The sequence below is a fragment of the Gopherus flavomarginatus genome, chromosome 2, assembly GCF_025201925.1.
Source record: "Gopherus flavomarginatus isolate rGopFla2 chromosome 2, rGopFla2.mat.asm, whole genome shotgun sequence".
Lineage (NCBI taxonomy): Eukaryota > Metazoa > Chordata > Testudines > Testudinidae > Gopherus > Gopherus flavomarginatus.
Window position 1 is genome coordinate 254,194,290 of NC_066618.1, and position 25,726 is coordinate 254,220,015.

At 40.5% G+C, this 25,726-nt stretch overlaps 1 protein-coding gene across 2 annotated transcripts in view; it reads left to right on the forward strand.

Moving 5' to 3' along the window:
- Positions 1–2,424: 2,424 nt before the first annotated feature.
- DECR1 (2,4-dienoyl-CoA reductase 1) overlaps positions 2,425–25,726 on the forward strand; it is a 36,999-nt gene continuing 13,697 nt past the window's right edge. Inside the window, exons 1-4 of one of the 2 annotated variants that reach the window (XM_050941178.1) lie at positions 2,425–2,576; positions 18,944–19,146; positions 22,617–22,674; positions 22,807–22,893. In XM_050941178.1, coding sequence (XP_050797135.1) covers positions 2,505–2,576; positions 18,944–19,146; positions 22,617–22,674; positions 22,807–22,893 — 420 coding nt within the window. In that variant the 5' untranslated portion in view covers positions 2,425–2,504. The remainder of the gene's footprint in view (positions 2,577–18,943; positions 19,147–22,616; positions 22,675–22,806; positions 22,894–25,726) is intronic. The other variant, XM_050941177.1, reaches the window with a different exon arrangement.

A 25,726-nucleotide genomic window follows, 5' to 3' on the forward strand; every position in this document is an offset into this window, starting at 1 on the left:
TGTTGCCTATCTGGTCTCTCATAACAGGTATGTTCAAGTTCCTTTTCTTGATCTAGATGCTGGTAGTATAGCTGTACTAATGTGTTTACATCTTGGGATTTGTACCCTATAAAATGGATACATAGTGAGTGTCCCTCTCTTTTTAATTCTGTAGATTATATGGAATCCTTTAGCTACAACTCTCCTCCCAAACATCTTTGGCCTCGCCTGGCATTCATGTATAGTTTGTAACCAAGTATTACAGTATTGTTTCAGTGCATGAAACAAATTGGAGGAGTAGGTTAGATAAATGTCTATTAGGGATGGTCTAGACAGTATTTGGTCCTGGCATGAGGGCAGGGGACTGGACTCGATGGCCTCTCAAGGTCCCTTCCAGTCCTAGGGTCTATGAGTCTATGAGTCTCCTGTTATTTTTTGTCTTGCTACCAAGTTTCCATAATGCTTATTATATCAAGGTCTTTGTCCATTGCAATGCATTCTAGTTCACCTATACTTCAATAGGGTGGGACTCCTCCTTGATCCTTGCAATTACATTTACTGTGTTTGACTTGAAAGAAAGAAGTAGAGCCACTGAAGAATGATTCAGTTAACCCTTATTCCAACATATAGGGCTTGTCTGCCCTTGAAACCCTGCAGTGGCACTGTAGCACTTCAATTTAGACACTACCTATGCTGGCATTCTGCCATCAGCATAGGTAATCCATCTCTCTGAGGTGCAGTAACCAGCTCAGTGGAAGAATTTTTCCATCAAACTAGTGCTGTCTGCACAGGGACTTAGGATGGCTTAACTACATAATGTTCAGGGCAGTGTATTTTTCACACCCAAGTTATGTAGTTGGGTCGATCTAATTTTCTAGTGTAGACCAGCCCGTAGTGAATGATATCAAATATAGGTAACATATTTAAAGGAACAAATGTGGATACTTTATCTTCTCTGATTAGATCAGCAAATGCACTTTCTTTAACATATCCAGACTGAATAGGGTCAAGGAGATTTGAGAATCCCAGATTCTAAAAAAAATTATTTGCCACAACATTCCCAGTTATCTTTCTCAATAACTGATGTGACACAAGGTAAAAAGTTGCCAAGATTGAGTACCCCTGACAACTTGCATGACCTCAGGGAGGCACTGATAGTCTCCTGTGAGAACTGACCCAATGTTTTCTTATTGCCTACTCAAGTTTAATATGAGGGATACAAGATAGAGGAGATAATATTTTTTACTAGAAGATGACGAGCTCTGTGTACGCTCAAAAACTTGTCTTTCTCACCAGCAGAAGTTGGTCCAATAAAAGATATTACTCAGTGTCACCCAGAGGATTCAGGGGGCCTCAGGCGAAGCGGGGGAGCTGCGGTGCTTGTACTCACCCGGCGGCAGTCTGGGTCTTCGGCGGCATTTCGGTGGTGGGGTGCCCTTCAGTCACTCCACGTCTTTGGCAGCATTGAAGGGCCCCCTGCCGCCGAAATGCCAGCTGAAGACCTGGACCACCACCGGACCAAGGCTCGCGGGGCCCCTGCGGGGCCCAGGGCAAATTGTCCCACTTGCCCCTCAGGCAGCCCTGATATTACCTCTCCCATCTGGTCCAGCCATGAGGGCAGGGGACAGGACTTGATGACCTATCAAGGTCCCTTCCAGTCCTAGAGTCTATGAATCTTCTCTCTCATATCCTTGAACCAATAATGCTGCTACAACACTGCACACCAGTCCTGTGGGACAATCAATTAACTTTCTTGTCAGCAAATTCTTCCCCTTACAATGGATGGGAGCAAGAGACTGTACTAAGTCTGTCTGGATGAAATCAATAGAGCCCTGCAAATCTGCGGATATCTGCTTTATAGCCATGTACCATCTTTGTGGATCTCGGATCAGATATGGATATAGATTTTGCATCTGCATTGAGCTCCAGAAATCAGCTACTGAGAGGGAAAGGAGGCATGGGAGGCCTCTTTGGCTGCCCCACCAAAATATCCACTGCTGCGGTGGTGGAAGGAGAACAGGTCACCGCAGGCTGAGCCTCAACCTGTGCCTATATCAGAGAACTTGTGTCTGTGTGTAGACGGGGTTGGGAGCGGCCAGACAAGCGGACACGAGGCTGATCCAGTCTGCGTCAGGCTCCAGCTAGCTACTTAGGTTCCGCTGGCACTTAAATGGGTAACAACATTTCACCAATAAATAATAATTATCGGTGACGGGTGAAAAAGGGCGGGACCGGCCCAGTGCCTCCTCCAATCCCTGCCGCCCTCGCACAGGCCCAAGCCTGACCCCTCTCCACTAAGCCGCTTCGGGGGGCGCTTCCGGTGAGTGAGGTGCGCAGCCTCAGCGAAGGGAAGCTCCGCCCCACCGCCCTGAGGCGAGCACGCGGCTCTCCCTCCTCACCCCCCGCAGGAAACCAGAGGGGGCGGGGCCAGGATTGAAATCAAGTCCCGCCCCTTCCGTGTGCGCCCAAGGTCTCAGGGAGGAGGCCTAATTCGGGGGAGGCAGAGGGAGGGTAACGTCGCGGCCATGGCGTTCCGGGCGGGACGGTGGTGCGGCCAGTGGGCTGCTGCGGCCGCGCGCTTCCTTCCCATGTCGCGGGTAAGGCGCCCCTCTCCCCGCCCCTGCGGAGCTCCCGGCCGGCTGGGGTATCGCTGTTTCCCTCCTGCGTCGACGCAACCGTGCCGTGTCACCCCCGCGTCTCCGTCCGAGCACAGCCTGTCACTCCCGCCCCGCACCCTCAGGCTGCCCCCCCGGCCAGGGCACAGCGTGTCACTCCCGCCTCGCGCCCCCAAGCTGCCGCCTCCCCCCCGTGGCCAGGGCAAAGCGTGTGTCACACCCGCCCCGCGCCCCCAGGCTTGCGCCCACAGGCTTGCCCCCCCCCCCGTGGCTAGGGCACAGCGCGTATCAGCACCCGCCCCATACCCCTAGGCTGCCCCCCGTGGCCAGGGCACAGCGTGTGTCACCCCGTGTCCCCAGGCTGCCCCCCCTGCCCCCCGTGGCCAGGGCACAGCGTGTGTCACCCCGTGTCCCCAGGCTGCCCCCCCTGCCCCCCGTGGCCAGGGCACAGCGTGTGTCACCCCGTGTCCCCAGGCTGCCCCCCCCTGCCCCCCGTGGCCAGGGCACAGCGTGTGTCACCCCGTGTCCCCAGGCTGCCCCCCCTGCCCCCCGTGGCCAGGGCACAGCGTGTACCACCCCGTGTCCCCAGGCTGCCCCCCCTGCCCCCCGTGGCCAGAGCACAGCGTGTGTCACCCCGTGTCCCCAGGCTGCCCCCTCCCCCCCTTGTCCAGGGCCCAGCGTGTGCCACACCCGCCCCGCGCCCCCAGGCTGCCCTCCTCCCCCCGTGGCCAGGGCACAGCGTGTGTCGCCACCTGCCCCGTGCCCCCAGGCTCCCCCCCCCCCCGGCCCAGGCACAGGGTGTAATGCCTCCTCCACTGGTACACACATGCTACCCCCATGGCTAGGAAACAGTAACCTTACTGTCTTCTAGCACACACATGCTGCCAATATGGCCATGGCATGGGGTAACCCATCCCCATCTTCTATTCTTCTTGCCCACAGGGCACACTGTGTAACTATATCCCAGGAACCAGCATAACCCAACTCATCTCCCTTCTCTCCGGATGCAATGCTAACCCTTGCTCCATTCGCGCCCCCCCCCCCATTAAAACACAGTGATATCCAGCATTGCCAGTCCCACCAAGTGTTTAAAATAATCATGAGATTGGCTTATAATAATTAAATTTTAAAAAATAAGTTGTGGTTTCTTTTTATTTGCTTCTTGGTTTCTTAGCCTTTAGGATACACTTGCTTAATTGTTTCGTGTTTTTCTCTGCCACCTTGAGGGCTAGAAATTTACTTTTTAATTAAAGTTGGGATTCTCATGTAATGTCTTGATTTTAGTAACTAGGGCTTTAGAAAAAATGCCAACAGATATCATGAGACTTGTGATAAAATTGTGGGAATTGACAATACTGGAAACCCACTCCATTTCTCTCCTCTCTCTTCCAGGAACATAGTGAAAGCCCTCCATCTCCCCCTCTACCGGCCCAGTATAGCTTCCTTAGGCAGACTCACCTTTACCTCACCATACATACATGGTGTAATTTTCATCCTCCTCTTTCTCCTCCCCCCAAGCAATCAGTGGAACATTCCATTCTCTAGCTGGGTAAATATTGCTGGTGCACAGCAAACCTTTTACCAGCCTTTGGTCTTGGGAGCAGTACTATTCAATACAGTTTAACTAAAATAGCTTACATTTTACAGTCAGAGCAACAAAATAGATTGGTCTGTTTACTTATGGTACCTTTGCAGACCATGTTTTGGAAGAGTTTTGTCGGACACAACACTTACTGTTCAGAAAAGACTTGCTGTGTTCTTCCTGCAGGTGGGGGTAATGTCATGATTTCTTTGCCCTCCTCCTTCAGTGACCTAGCTTGCTCTTTGGCTTGTTTTCAGTTTAATTTGGTTTTTAACCCATGTTTACATGTAGGTTGTTTTGTACTGGTGTAGCTGACTGATGTCTACATTAAGCAATTTCCACCAGTGTGCAACTACAATATTGCATTCACCTGTGTAAAAAGTGACCTAGATTGAAACTGGGCTATCTGCATGGAAATTATGGTTTATACAATTGCAGCATATGTACACTAGTGGTTGGTACCCGCGTCCCAATATAGAACTGAGTATTAGATTTTTTTCAGCCTAAAACCATTGTGGTTTGTGACCATTCCCACTCCTCTGAACAACTTTGCTGCTCTTGTCCTATAAAGAGCCTGTTCTGTTCTCCTGCCCCTAGAAATCAGCTGTATGTTTGTCTTTTACTAATACATATTTTTTGCTGTTGTGTTCAGTCCTTTACTCTTTTGACTCTAATTTGTTTCTAGTTTTCTTTTTTTAATTGAATTTTTTTCTTTAATACGCCATAGTTAGAAATCCAGTGTTGTACCTGGGATGCTGTGTACTCCTTTGACTCTCCAAATCAGCTTTCCATTCAGAGGGTCTGTCCTCTAACTGCTCAGCCCCTTCTGTAATGTGCTCAGTATCTTGCTAGATCAGAATGGGTAAGGCAGGCTCTGACACAGGGAAAATATATAGCTACTCAAGCATCCTGCTGTCTTTTATTTTAGCTAGTTTTTCTTTGTCAGCCTTGCTTGCATATCTCATTTGAAGGACCAATCAGATCTCTATAGAACAGTTATATAAAATGCCTATAAGTCTATGTATCCCTGAATACTTTGCACTTAGTTTTAAAATCATAAAGGTATTACTGCATTTAGGTAAAAAAAGAAAAACATGTTTATTATTTTCTGGCAAATGTACACACGATTTGTCAATTTATCAAGCACATAGTAATTTTACTCTTTCAATGTACTTTACCAAGGTGGATTATTCCTATTTTAAAGACTGTACAGCTGAGATACAGAAATTGTTACTTGCTAATGGTCATGTAATGAGTCAGTAGCAGGCATGGAATAAAAATCCTGGTGGTCTGATTCCCAGTCTCCTATTCTAGTCCCTATATGATTGTCTCCCTTAATAACTTCTCTCTTAGATTTTTCTGTGTAAGTTTTTGTAATGCTAATTCTGACTGATTCTGATTCTGTGTATTTAAACTCATTAGTCCATTTTTGCTTGATTTAGACCACATAACTTCAAACTGTATTATTTCATTTATCTTCAGACTTCTGTCAAATCTTACAGAATTTGTTTTATCATATCCAAATTAATCTGAATATAACGTATAGATAGAGTCCATTAATTTTTTTCCATTTAATCCAAATTTCCTTTGTGCTTCTCTGAAAATCTTCACTGTATATTTTATAGCAAAAGTAGAGTGTGTAAACATTAGCAAGGTTTGTAGATGAATTCAGTGAAAACACTGAAGCAGTTATAAGTGGAAATCGCCTCAAACTCATTATTTCCCACATCATCAGACATCATGACTTCCATGACCTATACATGGCCTTGGACAGCATTTTTAATACCTTGTCTAGTTTAGTGTATAGACTTAATTTAACTTATTTAATTTTTTTTTTCAAGGTAGTTGGTTTGTGAGGCTAACTGTTTTATAAAGAAGTCTAACCTATCAGAGGAGTATCAGAAGGGTGGAGCAGTCAAGGCAAAGGACATATCTGGCTTCAAGACTAAGCTTGATAAGTTTATGGAGGGGATGGTATGATAGGATAACCTAATTTTGACAATTAATTGATCTTTGACTATTTAGCAGTAAATACGCCCGAAGGCCTTTGGTTGGGAGCTAAGATTCTAAGCATTAGAGACACTTTCGTCAAAACCAATGACTCTTTCACTTTGGCTGGCAAGCCTGGATGTGGCCAAAGTATATTAAACCCATGTTCTAAATGTGCCCACTCTCCCATTTCGTTTTCTCCTAGTCTACTTGCCTTTCATTTTCCTATCTTCATATTTTCTCTGAAATTCCTTTTTAAAATTCAGCTAGTCTAGTTTTATTTCTCTTCCGTTCAGCCCTGAAAAAGATTCATGGTCAAAATGTCACTTCTTATGTTCTATTCCTGGGGTAAATACCTTAGGTTAGGTTTTGAGCATCTCACTTAGCTTTTTGTAACCAAGATATGTAAAAGAAAATCAGGAAAGTGGTAATTGAAGGTAGTTTGTGAGGTAGAGAGTTTGAGCATTTTAAAGCTCAGGAGTTCCTAAGGAAAGGAGAAAAGAACTTTGCTAGCATTATTTTTGAAATTATTTTTTCCAGAAAAAGTTTAAGAATTGACAGTGCATCAGGTAAAAATCTGATATTCATTAGAAAAAATATAAAATGTAAGTCTGTATACAGAAATATTCTGTTACAATTCTGATTACTAGGATTTTGGTGCTTCAGAAAACACCTAGTCTGGGAAAATTTTGTTTAATTTTTTTTTCCAGTTGATTCTGAACACAATCTTGATTTGAGTTTTTTGAATTTCTCAAAATCACCTCTAAAGAGTTCTGTGTTGTTTCATGTATATTACTGAGATGTCTGAGTTTTAGCAGGAATATCTGAAATGTGCAGTTTAATGTAAATATTGAAATATTGTTTTGCTTTCATAGTAGGTCTAGCATTGAATCTAATATTGAGCTCCTCCATATTAGGTTAGTGCCTAGAGCTCCACTGGAGTGATGGGATATCTCCTGGCAAAGGAATGAATCATATGTATTGTGTTACTCACAAATTTGTGGAGGAGACCTTGATTGTCATCAGATGTTAATCATTTCATCTGAATGTAGACTGTGTGAGGCAAGGATATATAGGATTGGCAATATATTTTTTCTTAGTGTCCTATAATACATAAAAGTTTCTTCTAGTGGCTGTTTTACTCCACCTTGCTGATGTGTGCATGTGCAATGGGAGCACAAAGTATCTAAAGTTAATATATTTTAGTTGACAACTTCTATATAGTGAAAATGGCCCAAACTGACAACTTAAAATCATATTGGGAGCTTATATTTAAAAGGGCCCATTACAAATATTATTTTAGATTCTTGTTATTAATGTCTTTACAAAAACAAAATACTTTTTAATCATTCATGATTTTTTTATTCAGAAAATAAAAATAGACCAGTTATTTTCACTTATTAGTGCTTTTACATTAGGCCAATGCTGCACTCTGTGGGTTGTGTAAAAATAAATAAATAAATGTAGGTGGAAAATGTGGAATGTTCAAATTCAAGCTTACCCATTTTGGTAATATTTTAAGCACAATTTCTCAAACATTCCTATAGTACTAGGTTTCAACCTAGTTCAAACCTGTTTTCTATGAAACCTGCAAATCTTGAAACAAACCCCTGTGTCTCTCTTCCTTTAAACAGCTGTGTAAAAGTGAACAAAACCAGATCAGAGCTCAGAGGGCTCTAACCAGAAGCACTTGCCTTTTACCAGGTTTTACCCTTCTAGTGTGTTTCTTCTGATGAGACATTTTCCAGCACCTAGCGTTTCAGTACAGTGTGCAAATGGATACTGACAAATTATTCTCCTGGGGGAATTCTGCATCACAGCACATTTGCAGAATTCATGTCCTCTGCAGATTTCTTTCCTTCCCCGCAGAAAATTGACTTCTGACAGGGAAGCAAAGGGAAGACACAAGAGTGGTCATGCATCCCTCCCTGGAAGTGCAGGCAGGTTGGTTTGGGGACCTGGAGTAGCTGATAGAAATGTAAATTGCCGCTGGGGTGGAGGGGATGGACTAGGCAGTTCAGATTTTTTGGCACAGAATTCCCCAGGAGTAGTAATAGAGATAATGGATAAAGTACATTTGTCTATGGAATAAGAGGGCATATGTTCACCATTTGTTGTTGAGTGGAATGGGTAAGAGAATAATTAGGTCTGTAATTGGTCTTCCTGAGGTTGAGAAACCACAAAAGCTAGATGACATAACACTAACATAATGCTTAGTATGTTGCAAGTGCAGTTACAGTGAACCCTTCGCTACATTGTAATATACACGAAAATGAAGATTTTCCAAGAACATTGTATTCTATATGGGTTTGTGTTCCACACTCCTCATCACAGTAGTATCTGATCACTTTCCAGTGGTGCATTTAGTGATGTACCTACCATCTGCCATGTACTGTATGTTCTCTCATCTGCTCCCCAGAGGGAGAAATGCATATAGTGGAGAGTCTTATTTTACTAGAATGTTTTTAATGTTGCTATGTATTTATGTTAGTTGAGGCAAAGTCAAAGAAATGTGAAGTTTAAGATGGCCCTTAGTTTCTGGGGGGAGTTCATTCCGCAGTCTCAGTCTGGCCCCCGAAAGAAAGTTGTCTTTCACACAAACGAGCTTTATCTTCTTTGTAGAGAGTTCCATTGTGTCAGAGGAGTGACGTTGTTGACTATGGTCTTCGTCTCGGAGATACCGAGGGCCCAAATCATGGAATGTCTTGAAAATAAGGACTGAAACCTTGAACTTTATTTGAGATTTTAAGGGTGGTACAGCTTTTAATGCATTTGTAGTAACCTATGTTACTGAAGAGATGTATTACAGCTTTCTATAGCAACTGGAGTTTCCTGAGCACTGAAGGTTTCATGCCCAGGTATTATACATTTCTGTAATCCAGCCAAGAGATCATGAAAGCATGAATAACGAAGGCTAGGTCATTGTCCGCCAGAATGGGACACAACCAACTGTAGATGGCAAGAAAGTGTTGTTTGTGGATGCTGCTATATGAAAGTTTAGTGTCAGCAAGCAATCTAAAAGTACTCCTAAACATCAGACTCAATTGAGCAATTGTGGGTATGTACCTTCAACCAAAGGAGACTTTGCCATGGTTGAAAACTCTTGAAAATATTTTCTTCTGCCCCCTAGCATCATTCTGCCTTGCTCAGGTTCTGCTTCAGCCAGTTGTTTGTATCCAGGAGCCATCTTGCATCCATCATGGACATCTTGATGGTAGGGGTGTGGTTATATGTGTATCTGTGTGTCATCCGCATATTGCTGGCACTTAAGTCTGTGTTTTCTGAATAGTTCACTTAGTGGCTACAGGTAGATGCTGAAAAGGACGAGACTGAAAATTAATCCTTGTAAGACTTGACAAGTGAGGGGGTTGAATGGTGGAGTTGCAGTTTCCTATCCCGACTCATTGGATGTGTCCCTCTAAGAAGGATTTAAACTATTTTAGTGCATTACCCTGGACTTCTGTCACCTCCCTCAGGTGAGACAGGAACATCTTACTGTCAGCAATGTTGAATTCTGCAGAGAGTTTATGTAGGATGAGAATAGATGTCTGTCCTATCCATTGACAAGAGATCAGTGCTTCTAAAACAATTTCAGTTCCATGGTCTGACCTGAATCCAGACAGTGCTGCATCTAGAATATTAGCTTCAATTAGATGAGGTTGTAGTTGGCCTTTCGCTAGCTTCTCTGAATTTGCTTGGAGGGATGGGAGATTTAATGCTGGGCAGTAGTTGTCTAGAACTGATGTGTCCAGGGTAGGTTTTTTCAGTGTAGGTTAGACTGTTGCGTGTTTGAAGTAGGAAGGAAAGATTCCTTTTCTGAATGAGAAATTGCTCTTGACTCTTTCACAAGCCAGGAAGATCATGAGTTGGGTTCAAGAAGTTTCAGGTTGACACTCATGCAATGTCTTGCTGAGTGAATGTGCTGAACTCTAGGAATGCTGATGGTGATAGGTGGAGTGGATCCATGTTGTTTGAGAAGGCTTCCTGAATGTGCATGATCTTTCCAACAAGGTAAGATGATAGGGTTTTTTTGGTGTTTGGCTCTGATGCAGGTTGCAGACCCTTAGGATTGAGAAGTGAGTGGTGTAAATGTCATCCTATGCAAAAGCATTTGACTTTTATAGTCTTCATGTAAAAGTTCTGGATGTGGATGGCAGTCAGATAGTAAAACTGTCTTTGATATGGAAAAGGATTATTGTAGTTTGGCATTGTGTATGAGGAAAACAAGAGAAAAATACTTTGCCAAAATGAAATAACTAGTAAATAGCTAACTGAAAAAGCAAAACATTAACTTATATGATTACAAAAACATTTCCACAAGCTCTGCTGTGGAGGAGTTCCAAATTTTGATATTATTTATCAGGCAGACTGCAAACTGCCCCAGAATATTTACTTTACTATGTAATCTAGATTTTCATGGTGATAAGTGTGCAGACATTTTCTGCCACAGACTTTCTTTATAGTATTGAATTCTTTTCTTTGCCTCACTGTGTTCTTTTTTTTTTACTTGTTACTTCAATCACCAGATTCACTTCAGGAATATAAGATTTCCTTTTCTTTAAAACAAACTTATAACCAAGTAAAGACACTTTTTCTTCTAGTCAGAACCAGGGTGGATTTGATTAGATCAAAATGAAATTGATTTAAATCACTAGTCAGGAAGACTTGATTTAATCATGGATTTCTACATAAGTACATTCTTGTTGGTTGTTATAACCTTAATACATATTCTTCACAACTCAGAAATAGATGTAGGTTTCAGTTTTAGAGGGTACACACTATATATTTTTTAAGTGATTTATTTTGAAAACTTTTCAGATTAGTTTTACAGCTATATCAAAAAATGAATGATTGTTTGGTTAATTTCATTTACCAAAGGTAAATGAAGCAGATATTTTATGAAGTAATTGGCAGGTGAACTACCTCCAATTCAACAGGTTAATCATTAATATTTGGAGGATTTTCTTGCCATGCTGTATTAGGAGCAGAATGTCACCAGATAGACATTTAAATTGTTTTATTTAACTAAAACAACGTTATATATTCTGGAATTTTTCTTCAACAGCAAACATGCAATATTTTAACAAAACAAGCATATTACTTTTTTAATTTAGTTAAACATTCAGGTTTTTTAAAATCAGGTTTGTTTTTGTTAAAATTGTTTAACTAAAATAGTTAAATGAAATATTTAAAAAAAAATGGCCAATGTCAACCAGGTCTACATGAGAAACTTAAAATATTGGCTTCTGCAGCTAACTCCATCATCTTCACCTTCATTTCCCTGTATATTCATAATCTAGAAAAGAAAAACAAGTTTTCCTGCTTTTTCAGGTCCCAAACGATTTCTCAATTTGGAATGAACTGGTTCAAAGGAAGAAAATATTCTTTCTACACTGGCAGAAGAAGCAACTGCTGTTAAAAGTGAGATTATCACTTCAGCAGTCTCTGAATCCACGTGTTTGAGTGACTTCCACCAATTCACTGGTGTGACTTCTTTAAAACATCATCAGCAAACATATATTTCTTGAATGGTTCACCCTTAGCTCTGAAGTTTATTATAGTTGGCATTATGGAGGGATGATTGCTGGATGTCCATTTCATAGCCAACTCCTCTTCTTCAGCACTAAAGGTTTGGCCCTGGTACTAAGTTATGAGAATATTAGCAAGAAGATGAGCTGGCAATAGTGCTTGTCCCATCCTTTTTTTTTTTTAATGCTTATAATTTAACTCTGTCACTGTATATTTCTCTTTTTAAGTTCTTACTCAATTCATTCCAAATTTCAACAGCATCAGCAATAAAACAGTTATTTCCCTGCATTTTGTTCAAGGCTACAGAAATAGACTTCAGGATACTCAACATGTGTGCAACATTTCTTTTAAGCCCAATGTTGATAACTTTGGCTGTGACAGTGCTGTCTATTTTTTCACAGTTTTGCTCACAAACTGTCATCAGATTAGGCCAGTTCTTGATATAATGCTCAAAACAGTCCACGACTGAGTTCCATTGCACATCTTCTGGGAGAGTTAGCTTGGTTCCTCCCACTTTTTTCAGAGGAGCTGCTGCCAAGTGGTTTTTACAGAAGTATTTTGCAATTTTAACATTAGCCTTTATTTCTTTGGCTGGGAGGTGCATCAAATGAGCACTGCAACCATATGTTCTTAACGTGGGACTCTCTTCTAAATAATTTCTTCTCATCTCAGATACATTTGTGGCATTGTATGTGATCAAACCACATACTAGACATTTGAACTTTTTTTCCACCGTTCGTTATAGCCTTTACTGCTGCTTCTTGTAAGTATTCTGCTGTGTGTGCATTTCCTGATGTATCAATTGTTTCTGTAAGGAAAACATTCCCTTTTTCTGTTGTCACACAAGCACATGCAACAGGATCATTGTGGACATTGCTCCACCCATCAAGGCTCAGGTTAACAATTTCACCCTCTAGACCTTTTGCACACTGCTCAATTTCTATTGCATACACTTTATCAAGCAATTTGCCCGCGACATCTGCTCTGTTGGGTGAACTATATCCTGATCTTAATGACTGAACCATGTTAATGAAGTGTGGGGTCTCAGTCATATAGAAAGGAGAGTTTGTTGCATAAACAAACCAGGGAATTTTTTCATCAATTACCTGTTTTTGTTTCTGCTGGTTCTTATCAAACACTTATCTATGGTGGTTTCTGGAAGATGGAGATTTTTTTTTTCTGTTTGCTACAGGTGATATACTGTGGCTATGTGATATCTGCCAATGATAGTGTTATGGTCACATCATGGATAACTCTGAAACTATAGAAAATGATTTGATGGTGATCTTGAAGGTGGATAGTCTTCATAATCCTGTATGTTGAGGGTGAATTCTCCTAAACAAAATAAGTCAATGCAGTTATTTAATTATTATTACTATATTGTCCATTTAGTATTACTCATTGCATTCACTGACATTCAGTACTATAAAGGTGAAATTGTAAAAGGAAGATCTACTTATTTCACCTATTTATTTTTTATCACAACTGCATCTAAAATGATAGTGCCATAGAGTAACAACTATATTTTTTGCTCAAACATGAGAATTCGAGAATAGTCCAGAAGGAAGACAGCAGTCTTTAAGAAAGAAATATGAAATGAAAAAGTTAACCAATCTAAAGAGCCTGCATATTCAGACATGTTCCTTTCTTCAACGCAGCTTCCTCCTGAGAAGGAACACTTCTCATGATGTTGTTTGATTCAGGCAACCAGGCCTTGCATTTCTTTGTTGCACTGTTTGCATTTTGCACGCATGCCTGTCTGACCCACAGGTAGAGGAACTTCATTAAAATATTCACAAACTAGGTCTCTTTTATGGCCTGCTGCCATTATAGGCTTTCCTTTCTGGTGAGAGAATGGTGTGGTAGATCTCAAATCAATGAAGGCTACACTCAAAAAGAACTCCAGACTTCTGGAATATGCTGCTCAAAGTTTCACTTTTGTTTCTACTGCCTGTCCCTCCCTTCTCACATTTATCTCCAGACTTCTTCTCCTTGTCCAGATCTATTCCACTCCCATCAATCTTCTATTCATTGACTTTGTAAGGTAAGGGATTGACTTTGTATACACAAATTTGCAGAGGGACAATAGGGTTGAGATCTGGGGAAGACGCTTAAGGAAATCGAGGCTGAAGGATCTTCAGTGGGATTCTGCTTGTTCCTAGAGAAGGGCAACAAAGGTGTGACAAGATTATGGCGATCAACAGATGGCTCAGGCAGTGGTGTTATAAGGACGGCTTTGGGATGTACGGCCACTGGGAAGCATTCATGGACAGAAGACTGTTCTCTTGGGATGGACTTCATCTGAGTAAGGAGGGAAATAGACTTCTAGGATGCAGGCTCACCCAACTGATTGAGAGCTTTAAACTAGGAATTTGGGGGAGGTGGTTGGGAGATGTCCAGGTAATCTCCACATCAGAATTTAACATTGAGAGGGAAGAAAACAAAGAAAAAGAGGATACAGCCATGGGCAGAAGAATGGACATAAGGAGGAAGGGTAGTGTAGATACCAGTCTAATAGGTGATACTGGTGGTAGAATGTCTGTGCCTAACCAGGTAAAGAATGTCAGTGAAGCCAAACAGCAAAAATTAAGATGTCTGTACACTAATGCGAGGAGCCTAGGTAACGAAATGGAGGAACTAAAACTACTGGTGCAGGAAGTGAAACCGGATATTATAGGGATAACAGAAACATGGTGAAATAGTAGTCATGACTGGAGTACAGGTATTGAAGGCTATGTGCTGTTTAGGAAAGACAGAAATAAAGGCAAAGGTGGTAGAATAGCATTGTATATCAGTGATGAGGTTAACTATAAAGAAATAAGAAGTGATGGAATGGATAAGACAGTCTGTCTGGGCAAAAATCACATTGGGAAAGAAAGCTACTGGAGCCTCCCCTGAGATAGTGCTTGGGGTGTGCTACAGACCGCCGGGATCTGAATTGGATATGGATAGAGACCTCTTTAACGTTTTTAATGAAGTAAAAACTAATGGGAATTGTGTGATCATGGGAGACTTTAACTTCCCAGATATAGACTGGAGGACAAGTGCTAGTAACAATAATAGGGCTCAGATTTTTCTGGATGTGATAGCTGATGGATTTCTTCAAGTAGTTGAAGAACCAACAAGAAGGGATGCCATTTTAGATTTGGTTTTGGTGACTAGTAAGGACCCCATAGAAGAAATGATTGTAGGGGACAACCTTGGTTCGAGTGATCATGAGCTAATTCAGTTCAAACTGATGGAAGGATAAACAAAAATAGATCTGGGACTGGGGTTTTTGATTTCAAAAGGGATAACTTTTTAAAGAATTAAGGAAATTAGTTAGGGAAGTGGATTGGACTGAAGAACTTGTGGATCTAAATGCGGAGGAGGCCTGGAATTACTTCAAGTCAAAGTTGCAGAAACTGTCAGAAGCCTGTATCCCAAGAAAGGGGAAAAAATCATAGACAGGAGTTGTAGACCAAGCTGGATGAGCAAGCATCTCAGAGAGGTGTTTAAGAAAAAGCAGAAAGCCTACAAGGAGTGGAAAATGGCCGGGATTAGCAAGGAAAGCTACCTTATTGAGGTCAGAACATGTAGGGATGAAGTGAGAAAGGCTAAAAGCCATGTAGAGTTGGACCTTGCAAAGGGAATTAAAACCAATAGTAAAAGGTTCTATAGCCATATAAATAAGAAGAAAACAAAGAGAAGAAGTGGGACTGCTAAACACTGAGGATGGAATGGAGGTTAAGGATAATCTACGCATGGCCCAATATCTAAATAAATACTTTGCCTCAGTCAGTCTTTAATAAGGCTAATGAGGAGCTTAGGGATAATGGAAGGATGACAAATGGAAATTAGGATATGGAGGTAGATATTACCACATCCGAGGTAGTAGCCAAACTCAAACAGCTTAATGGGACAAAATCGGAGGGCCCAGGTAATCTTCATCCAAGAATATTAAAGGAACTGGCACATGAAATTGCAAGGCCATTAGCAAGAATTTTTAATGAATCAGTAAACTCAGGGGTTGTACTTACGACTGGAGAATTGCAAATGTAGTTCCTATTTTTAAGAAAGGGAGAAAAAGTGATCCGAGTAACTATACGCCTGTTAGTTTGACATCTGTAGTATGTAAGGTCTTGGAAAAAATTTTGAAGGAGAAAGTAGTTAAGGACATTGAGGTCAGTGGTAATTGGGACAAAATACAGCATAGTTTTACAAAAGGTAGATCATGCCAGACCAACCTGATCTCCTTCTTTGAGAAGGTAACAGATTTTATAGACAAAGGAAACGCAGTGGATCTAATTTACTCGATTTCAGTAAGGCATTTGACACGGTTCCGTATGGGGAATTGCTAGTTAAATTGGAGAAGATGGGGATCAATATGAAAATTGAAAGGTGGATAAGGAACTGGTTAAAGAAGAGACTACAATGGGTTGTACTGAAAGGTGAACTGTCAGGCTGGAAGGAGGTTACTAGTGGAGTTCCTCAGGGATCAGTTTTGGGACCAATCTTATTTAACCTTTTTATTACTGACCTTGGCACAAAAAGCAGGAATGTGCTAATAAAGTTTGCAGATGACACAAAGCTGGGAGGTATTGCTAACACAGAGAAGGACCAGGATATCATACAGGAAGATCTGGATGACCTTGTAAACTGGAGTAATAGTAATAGGATGAAATTTAATAGTGAAAAGTGCAAGGTCATGCATTTACAAATTAATAACAAGAATTTAAGTTATAAATTGGGGACACATCAGTTGGAAGTAACAGAGGAGGAGAAGGACCTCACAGTATTGGTTGAACACAGGATGACTGAACCGCCAATGTGATATGATCATTAAAAAAGCTAATGCAGTTTTAGGGTGCATCAGGCGAGGTATTTCCAGCAAAGATAAGGAGGTGTTAGTACCGTTGTACAAGGCACTGGTGAGACCTCATCTGGAATACTGTGTGCAGTTCTGGTCTCTCATGTTTAAGAAGGATGAATTCAAACTGAAACAGGTTCAGAGACGGGCTACTAAGATGATCCAAGGAATGGAAAACCTGTCTTATGAAAGGAGACTCAAAGAGCTTGGTTTGTTTAGCCTAACCGAAAGAAGGTTGAAGGGGGATATGATTGCTCTTTATAAATGTATCAGAGGGATTAATATCAGAAAGGGAGAGGAATTATTTAAGCTTAGTATCAGTGTGGACACAAGAACAAATGGATATAAACTGGACACTAGGAAGTTTAGACTTGAAATTAGACGAAGGTTTCTAACCATTAGAGGAGTGAAGTTCTGGAACAGCCTTCCAAGGGGAGTAGTGGGGACAAAAGACATATCTGGCTTTAAGACTAAGTTTGATAAGTTTATGGAGGGGATGGTATGATGGGATAGCCTAATTTTAGCAATTGATCTTTGATTATCAGCAGGTAAGTATGCCCAGTGGCCTGTGATGGGATGTTTGATGGGATGGGATCTGAGTTACTGTAGAGAATTCTTTCCTGGGTGCTGGCTGGTGTGTCTTGCCCACCTGCTCAGGGTTTAACTGATTGCCATATTTGGGATCAAGAAGAAATTTTCCTCTGGGGCAGATTGGCAGAGGCCCTGGAGGTTTTTCGCCTTCCTCTGCAGCATGGGGCATGGGTCACTTGCTGAAGGATTCTCTGCAGCTTGAGGTCTTCAGACCACAATTTGAGTACTTCAGTAACTCAGACATAGGTTAGGGTTTTGTTATAGAAGTGGATGAGTAGGGTTCTGTGGCCTGCTTTGTGCAGGAGGTCAGACTAGATGATCATATTGGTCCCTTCTGACTCTAAAGTCTATGAGTAATTTTAGTTTCCATTGGTAGGTACAGGAGCAGCCAGTGTGGCCAGCACTACCCAATTTTGAGGCTAGCCTGAGCCCCTATTGACATTCTTCATGCTCACCTGTGATAGGGAGATAACAGGCAACTTAGACCACTTCAACCTCTCATTGATAGCCTTCCTGCCATCTGAGTTACATAAAACTGGCATAACGCTTGGCATGTTTCTGCATTGGAGTAGATAAGAGATCCTTTAGATTTAGGAGATTATTAGGCATAGTACAGGGTCTAGCATAATGGGTCCCCAATCCTGATTTGGGACTTCTAAGAGGCACTGTAAAGTGGATTCATATTACTGAAGCGCAGTTATAATCATAGTTCATTTTAATTGGTGTTGGTTACTGAAACATTAAGCATTGCCATGGATAACATGAGATTCAGCACAAGGATCAATTTTCTAGTTTAAACTGTTTTACTTTTCATATTTTAAAAAACTAAGTATTTGAGGGTTTTAAAAATATGCATGTATTAAAACTAACCGGTTTTTAATGTAATTTAATAATGAAAATATTTATACAAGAACAAGACTTTAATTTCTTTAATTTTCAGCTAGAAAACTGTGGAAATCTACATAAATGATGATTAAAAAGCGACAAGGAGTCCTGTGGCACCTTATAGACTAACAGGCGTATTGGAGCATAAGCTTTCGTGGGTGAATACCCACTTCGTCAAACACAACTTTAAATAATAGGCAGTGATACCTGCTTCACCTATAATAAAGGTTCTAGTCATAAAAGCCTTACTCATACAAGTAGTCCATTAACCAGTGGGATTAGTTGTATGGGGCTTGGCTTGATCATGTTCTCATTGAAGCCAATAATGAGAATTCCATTTACTTCAATGGTGCAGGATCAAGGCCTTGGGTAGCTACTACTGCAGGCCCCAATTTTGCAAAGACTTATACATCTGCTTATCTTTACATGCCATGAATAGTCCTGCTGACTTAGTGAAGCTACTAACAATGCATATAGTTAAGCACATACAGAAGTCTTTGCAGGATCAGGGTCTAAGGCTTCAATCCTGCTTTAGAATCTACAAACAGCTGATGCATCCAGTGTAGGATTGGGGCCTATGTGAGTAATCATTGCAGGACTGGGCACAATGTTCAAAAGAACCAAAATCACTTAACTGTTGAAAAACATATGTTATTTATTTCATTTGAAAATGTAGTGGAAATTACTGCAGTTTATTAACTTACCCTAAAAATTAAAATTACTTTAATATTCATATTTGTTTAAAAGTATTCACATGTAGTATTGTGATGCAATAAATATAAAATTATTGCTCACAGTGAATTTGTGTCAATTGTGAAAATATTTATTATAATTATTCCAAAATTTAAAACTTAATTTTCTTATTATAGTTGTGGGAATCCATGTATATAAGCAGTAATAAATAATTTTATTTTTTTGTTTCAGTTTTTCAGTCATGGATCAAATGTATTAAGTCAAAGTAGCAATGTACCTCAAGCTAGCTTCTTTCCACCTCTTCAAAACCTGATGTTACCACCAAATGCCTTTCAAGGAAAAGTGGCTTTTATTACTGGTGGAGGTACTGGGCTTGGCAAAGGAATGACAACAGCTCTGTCCAGTTTAGGTGCTGAATGTGTTATATCAAGCAGGTAAATACTAATAATCAAATCTAAAATATCTTTTTAAATTTAGTATTGAAAGCTGCATTGATCTGCTTCCCTGTTCCTTCATAAACAATACGTAAAGATACATTTTTTTATTCATAGCTACAGACGTGTAATTTAGATCTGTCTCTTAACCTGCAGTACCATTTTAATTATAATCTGATGTGCTAAATTTTAAAAAGCTACTCTGAAATATACACAAACACAATGCAGAGTATAAATATTATATTTAAAATTGTTAGTATTTATGTATGACCTGTAATGTCTTGTGCTTGATTGTTGCGTAGCCTTCAATGAGAAGAAATACAAATTAAAGTCGTAATGATAGTCCACAATTAGAAAGTATAATAAAACAAAAGCCAGGTACACGTCACCTCTATTGCAAATCCAAGAGACACAAAAAATAGAATAATAGAAATGTAGACAGGAAGGGACCTCAGGAGGTCATCTAGTCCAGCGTCCTGCCCTATGGCAAGACCAAGTATACCTAGACCATCCCTGACAGGTGTTTGTCCAGCCTGTACTTAAAAATTTCCAATGACGTGGATTCCACATCTTCCCCTGGAAACCTACTCCAGTGCTAAAGTATCCTTATGGTTAGAAAGTTTTTCCTAATATCTAATATAAATCTCTCTTGCTGCAGATTATGCCCATTCCTTCAGTGGACATGAAGAATAATTGATGATCATCCTCTTTTTTTAAAACAGCCCTTAGCATACTTGAAAACTGTTATCAGGTCCCCACTCAGTCTTCTTTTCTCAAGACTAAACATGCTCAGTTTTTTTTAACCTTTCCTCGTAGGTCAGGTTTTCTAAACCTTTTATTAGTTTTGTTGCTCTCCTTTGGATTATATTGGCCTTATTTGCAACTGCATCACACTGACTCTTATTAAATTTGTGATCTACTATAAATGCCAGATCTTTTACATCTATACTACTGCCTAGCCAGTTATTCCCCATTTTATAGTTATGCACTTGATTTGTCTTTCCTAAGTGTAGTACTTTGCAGTTGTCTTTATTGAATTTCTTCTTGTTGCTTTGAGACCAGGTCTCCAATTTGTCAAGGTCATTTTGAATTCTAATCCTGTCCTCTAAACTGGTAGCAATGTTCCCAACCTGGTGGTATCTGCATATTTTATAAACGTACTCTTCACTCCGTTATCCAAGTCTTTAATGAAAATATTGAATAGTACCAGACCCAGGACAGACCTCTTCCGGACCTCCACTCGATATGTCCACTCCAGTGTGACAGCGAACTATTGATTACTACTCTTTGAATCAGGGTGGATTTGACTTAAATCATTAGTCAGGAAGATTTGATTTAATTGTGGATTTCTACATAAAAGTACATTCTTGTCGGTCTTCAGTTTTGTCCTCAAAAAGCATTTTATCAAAAAATCCGATTTAAATCATAAAAGTCCAGGTTTTTTATTTAAAAAAAAAATCATTGATTTTTATGCACCTTGCTTTGAATACTGTCTTTTAACCAGTTGTGCATCCACCTTATATTTATTTAATTTAGACTACTTTTCCATAGTTTGTTTATGATAATGTCATGTGGAACTGTCAAAACCCTTATTAAAATATATCACATTGCAGCTTCCCCCTTATCCACTGGGCCAATAACCCTGTCAAAAAAGGAAATGAAGTTGGTGTCTGCTGGTTCTTGACAAATTCATGTTGGCTATGATCCTCTAGATGCTTACAAAATAAGTCAACAAATTTCTTTTTAAATGGACAGCAATGGCCATTGAGATTTTCATCATTAGAATTATCTTTCTGATCAAGTTTTTTTATCATTTCCTATAGCTAGTATTTCTTTTAAACACAAGGATTTTACAGCAGCCCTAGCATAATTCTCATTATTAAAAATGATCTTTCTAAGGTTTTTAGCATAATAGGAGCAAATAATCTCATCCTTTAAGTTAACACAAACATGACCAATTGCGAGATTAAAAGAATTAATTGCAATTCATTGTGGTTATAATTGCACTGTGCAACAATAATAGAATACCATTTATTTAAATATTTTTTAGGTTTTCTGTATTTTCAAAAATAGGCATGGGGGCTCCAGGTTCCAGCACCCATGAGGGCACCGGGCTTCAGCTGCTCTCAGGGCATGGGGCTCTGGCCCAACTGCCATGCCTCCCCACCTCCAGAGCTCCTAGCTGGAACCCACTCCCCTCCAGCCCACCTGACACTTTGATCTGGGGCCACCAATGATGCCTCCCTTCCTGCCCAAAGGTACGCAATTAACGTGTCTTCAGTTAATCGCAGGCGTTAACTGCGATTTTATTTAGGGCTGTCAATTAATATTTAGAATCATAGGACCATCTACTCTAACCCCCTGCCAACATGTCATTTAGGTGCCAAATGTGTTATGCAGGATTTGTGTTGTCCAAGACAGATGGCTATCCAGCCTCCTTTTGAAAAGTCTAGTGAAGGAGTTTCCACAACCTCCCTAGGAAGTCTGTTCCATTGTCCTACTGTTCTTACAGTTAGGAAATTTTTCCGGAGATTTAATCTAAATCTTCCATGCTTTAGTTTGAACCTGTTTCCTCTAGTCCTGCACTCTGTGGCAAGAGAATAACTTTTCCAACCATTTTTATGGCAGCCTTTCAAGTATTTGAAGACCACTGTCATGTTCCCCCCTTAATCTCATCTTTTCCAAACTAAACATACCCTGTTCTTTCAGCCTTTACTCATATGGTTTACATTCCATCCCTTTGATCATCTTTGTCATTTCCCTTTGGTTACTTTACAGTTTCTCTACATCCTTTCTATCCATTGATGATCAAAATTGGACACAGTACTCCAGCTGAGGCCTAACCACTGCTGAGTAGAGCATTACTATCACCTCTTATTTCTAAATGAAATTTTGCATCCTATGCCTCTGTTAATGGAACGTAAACTGCTTTTACTTTTTTGCAGCAGTATTGCATTGTTGAATCATGTTGAGCTTATGATCCACCACAACTCCCAGATCCTTCTCAGCAGTGCTGCTGCCAAGCCAGTTATCCCCTATTCTGTATTTCTGAATTTGGTTTTTCTTCCCTAAGGGTAGCACCTTACATTTGTCTTTTCTAAATTTCATTGTGCCCAGGATGAAGGCATTTTTTTGTTAAATATCACCTGCTGTGTGTTACTATCAAAAGTATCTCTTTTTTAAGTCCCATCTAAGTTGCTTTTAGCTGATAATATGAGAGAAGATTACTTTGTTGGACATAACTTGGAATTTCTTTAAAGCTCCATTTTACTTGAGAGGTTTTTTCAGAAGCTAAATTGAAATACCAAGACCCTAAATTATTTTTATTTCAAAGGTAAATTTTACACTAACATCACCAACACACAAATAGAATTCATAGAAAGATTTTAATGTTTCAAAGTGTAATGATTTGTAACATAGATGCATTTAGTGGAAACTCAAGTCATGCTAAAATTTATAATTATTTTTAGAAAGATCGATGTTTTGAAACAAACTGCAGAAGAAATTTCTTGTAAAACAGGAAACAAGGTATATTTTTAGATAAGTTTGTATCTTTTTATTATTCTTTACTGCATTTTAAAGAATTTTTTAAAATTCTTTATCTCATGAGTAATACTTTTATAAAGTCTTATAGTTGCCTTTTTCTCCATTAATATATAGGTTCATGCAATCCAGTGTGATGTGAGAGACCCAACTTCAGTTAAGAATGCTGTTGCTGAATTAATCAAGGTGGCAGGACATCCTGATGTAAGTATGATAGTTATGATGCAAGGACTTCAATCTTCAGTGGTGAAAATACCCTGAATAGTATGTGGGAACAAAAGTGATAATCATAGAAAAGCAGCTCTGCATACAGAGACCCAGTAGGAAAAAGACAGCTACTAATACAGCAGTAGTGCAGCACAAAACTAGTGTTTTATCTGTTTCTTAGTTTTCGACAGTGCCTATGCACAGAGTATCTACTCGGTTTTGGGTAGCTACTGAATGATTCAGTAGCCAAATGGACCAAATCCTATCCCTTTACTCATTCATATAGTTCCACTGCTATAAGAGTGGAATTCCTAATGCGAGTGAACTGAGCAGAATGTAGCCATACGAGAATGATTTTATTTATCCCTGTACTTATGACACCTGTCAGCTATCAGAGTGTCTTCCAAATTAAAAGCAGAAGTAACAGTAACACTTTCTCTCTTTCATCCTTCCTTGCCTTTTTTTTTTTTGTGGTGTATACAAAATATACAAAAAAAAGTACCTATTTTGAAAACGAACATGTAAAGAAATTAACAACTAAACCTAGCAGGTAAACACTCTCCAATAACCTGCACACAGCCCTCAGTAACTCACTGTCAGCTAAACAAATCGGAACTCTTCTCACAAAATGTCAACTTCCATAAAGCCTGAGTAAAAAAGATAAGCCTTTCACTGTGCCCAGAAGATGAACAAATAAGGCTATCTTGGACCAAAGCTAAGGGAGCTGGTTCCAAAGCGAAGGGCTGTTCACATAGGATTTTTTATCCCTAGTCCCTCTCTAAGTCCAGAGGTATCTACTGTTGCATTATGGAAAAGGGAGATAGGCAGTGTCTCAAGTAGACTGGTCTCAAGCTGGTTAGAGTTGTAGGAGAACTAGCCTGTTCAGTTTTGGGAGACAGGGTATATCTTTTAAAAACTTAGGGTCAGGCTGGCCCTTGGAAAGGCTCTGCCAGTATAGCTGTAGTGGTATTCCATATCAAAGCACTCCAAGTGCGGACACGGCTTAAACTGGCAAAACTGTGCTTTTTAGCTTAATGCAGTGTTGTAGGGCCATCAGAGGGCAGAACTTGGAGGAGAGAGATACCAAAACCACAAGAAATGAAGGAAGGAAATAACTTGGCAAGAGAATAGAGTAGAGGATATAAAGGAGGTGGTCAGGACAAAAATGAAATAAAGTAGAGGAAGGAGACAGCATGGGTCAGAAGTCAGTAAAAAAAATTCCATGAGAAAAAGAAAATACATACATTTTTTTCACTTTCTTGGGAGTTCTGTATCCTGCTTCAGTACTGTTACAAAACCACTTGACAGTGAGTCTGTTTAAAACATTTATTCTTTTATACCCACTTGTCCTCAGTGGGATATGAGAGTCAGGGTCAGTGAACACTTTTATTAGCAGCTTAGGGAATATTAGGTCTGTGGGTGATGGTTCGAACTATTAGTAAAGATCTCTGAGTTTGACCACCTAAAATTCTACTAAGTTATCTGTCTAGAATAGCTTTCATTCCAGTATTCACTGTGAGACAACATCATGGGGCTGGGACACCCCATCATCCATTGGGGAGCAGAGAAGGGTGTTATATCCCTGTGCCTGAGTTCAAATGACCCCTCTAGCCTCGGGCAGTATGGCCTAATGGCTGGAGTCAAAATGGTTGCCCTCTTCTGCAGGACTGCATGGCCTAGTGGCCAGAGTCAATATGGCTGCCTCCTCAGTCAGAGCTGCATAGCCTAGTGGCCAGTGTGAGCAACAAGAGTGATGTCATGGTGGGAGTCTGCTATAGACCACCAGACCAGGAGGATGAAGTGGACAAGGCTTTCTTCTGGCAACTGGCAGAAGTTACTAGATCACAGACCCTGGTTCTCATGGGGGACTTCCATCACCCCGATATCTGCTGGGAGAGCAGAACAGCAGTATACAGACAATCCAGGAAGTTTTTGGAAAATGTAGGGGACAATTTCCTGGTGCAAGTGCTGAAGGAACCAACTAGGGACAGAGCGCTTCTTGACCTGCTGCTCACAAACAGGGAAGAATTAATAGGGGAAGCAAAAGTGGATGGGAACCTGGGCAGCAGTGACCATGAGATGGTAGAGTTCAGGATCCTGACAAAAGGAAGAAAGGAGAGCAGCAAAATATGGGCCCTGGGCTTCAGAAAAGCAGACTTTGACTCCCTCAGGGAACTGATGGGCAGGATCCCCGGGAGAAGAGCATGAGGGGGAAAGGAGTCCAAGAGAGCTGGCTGTATTTTAAAGAATCCTTATTGAAGTTGCAGGAACAACTCATCCCAATGTGTAGAAAGAATAGTAAATATGGCAGGCGACCAGCTTGGCTTAACAGTGAAATCCTTGCTGATCTTAAACACAAAAAAGAAGCTTACAAGAAGTGAAAGCTTGGACAAATGACCAGGGAGGAGTACAAAAATATTGCTCAGGCATGCAGGAGTGAAGTCAGGAGGGCCAAATCACAACTGGAGTTGCAGCTAGCAAGGGATGTTATAAGTAACAAGAAGGGTTTCTACAGGTATGCTAGCAACAAGAAGGTGGTCATGGACAGAGTGGGACCATTACTGAATGGAGGAAGCAAACTAGTGACAGAGGATGTGGAAAAAGCTAATGTATTCAATGCTTTTTTTTCCCCTCTGTTTTCACAAACAAGCTCAACTCCCAGGCTATTGCACTGGGCAGCACAGTATGGGGAGGAGGTGACCCACTCCCTGTGAAGAAAGTGGTTCAGTACTATTTAGAAAATCTGGACAAGCACAAGTCCATGCGGCCAGCTGCACTGAATCCAAGGATGCTGAGGGAGTTGGCTGATGTGATTGCAGAGCCATTGGCC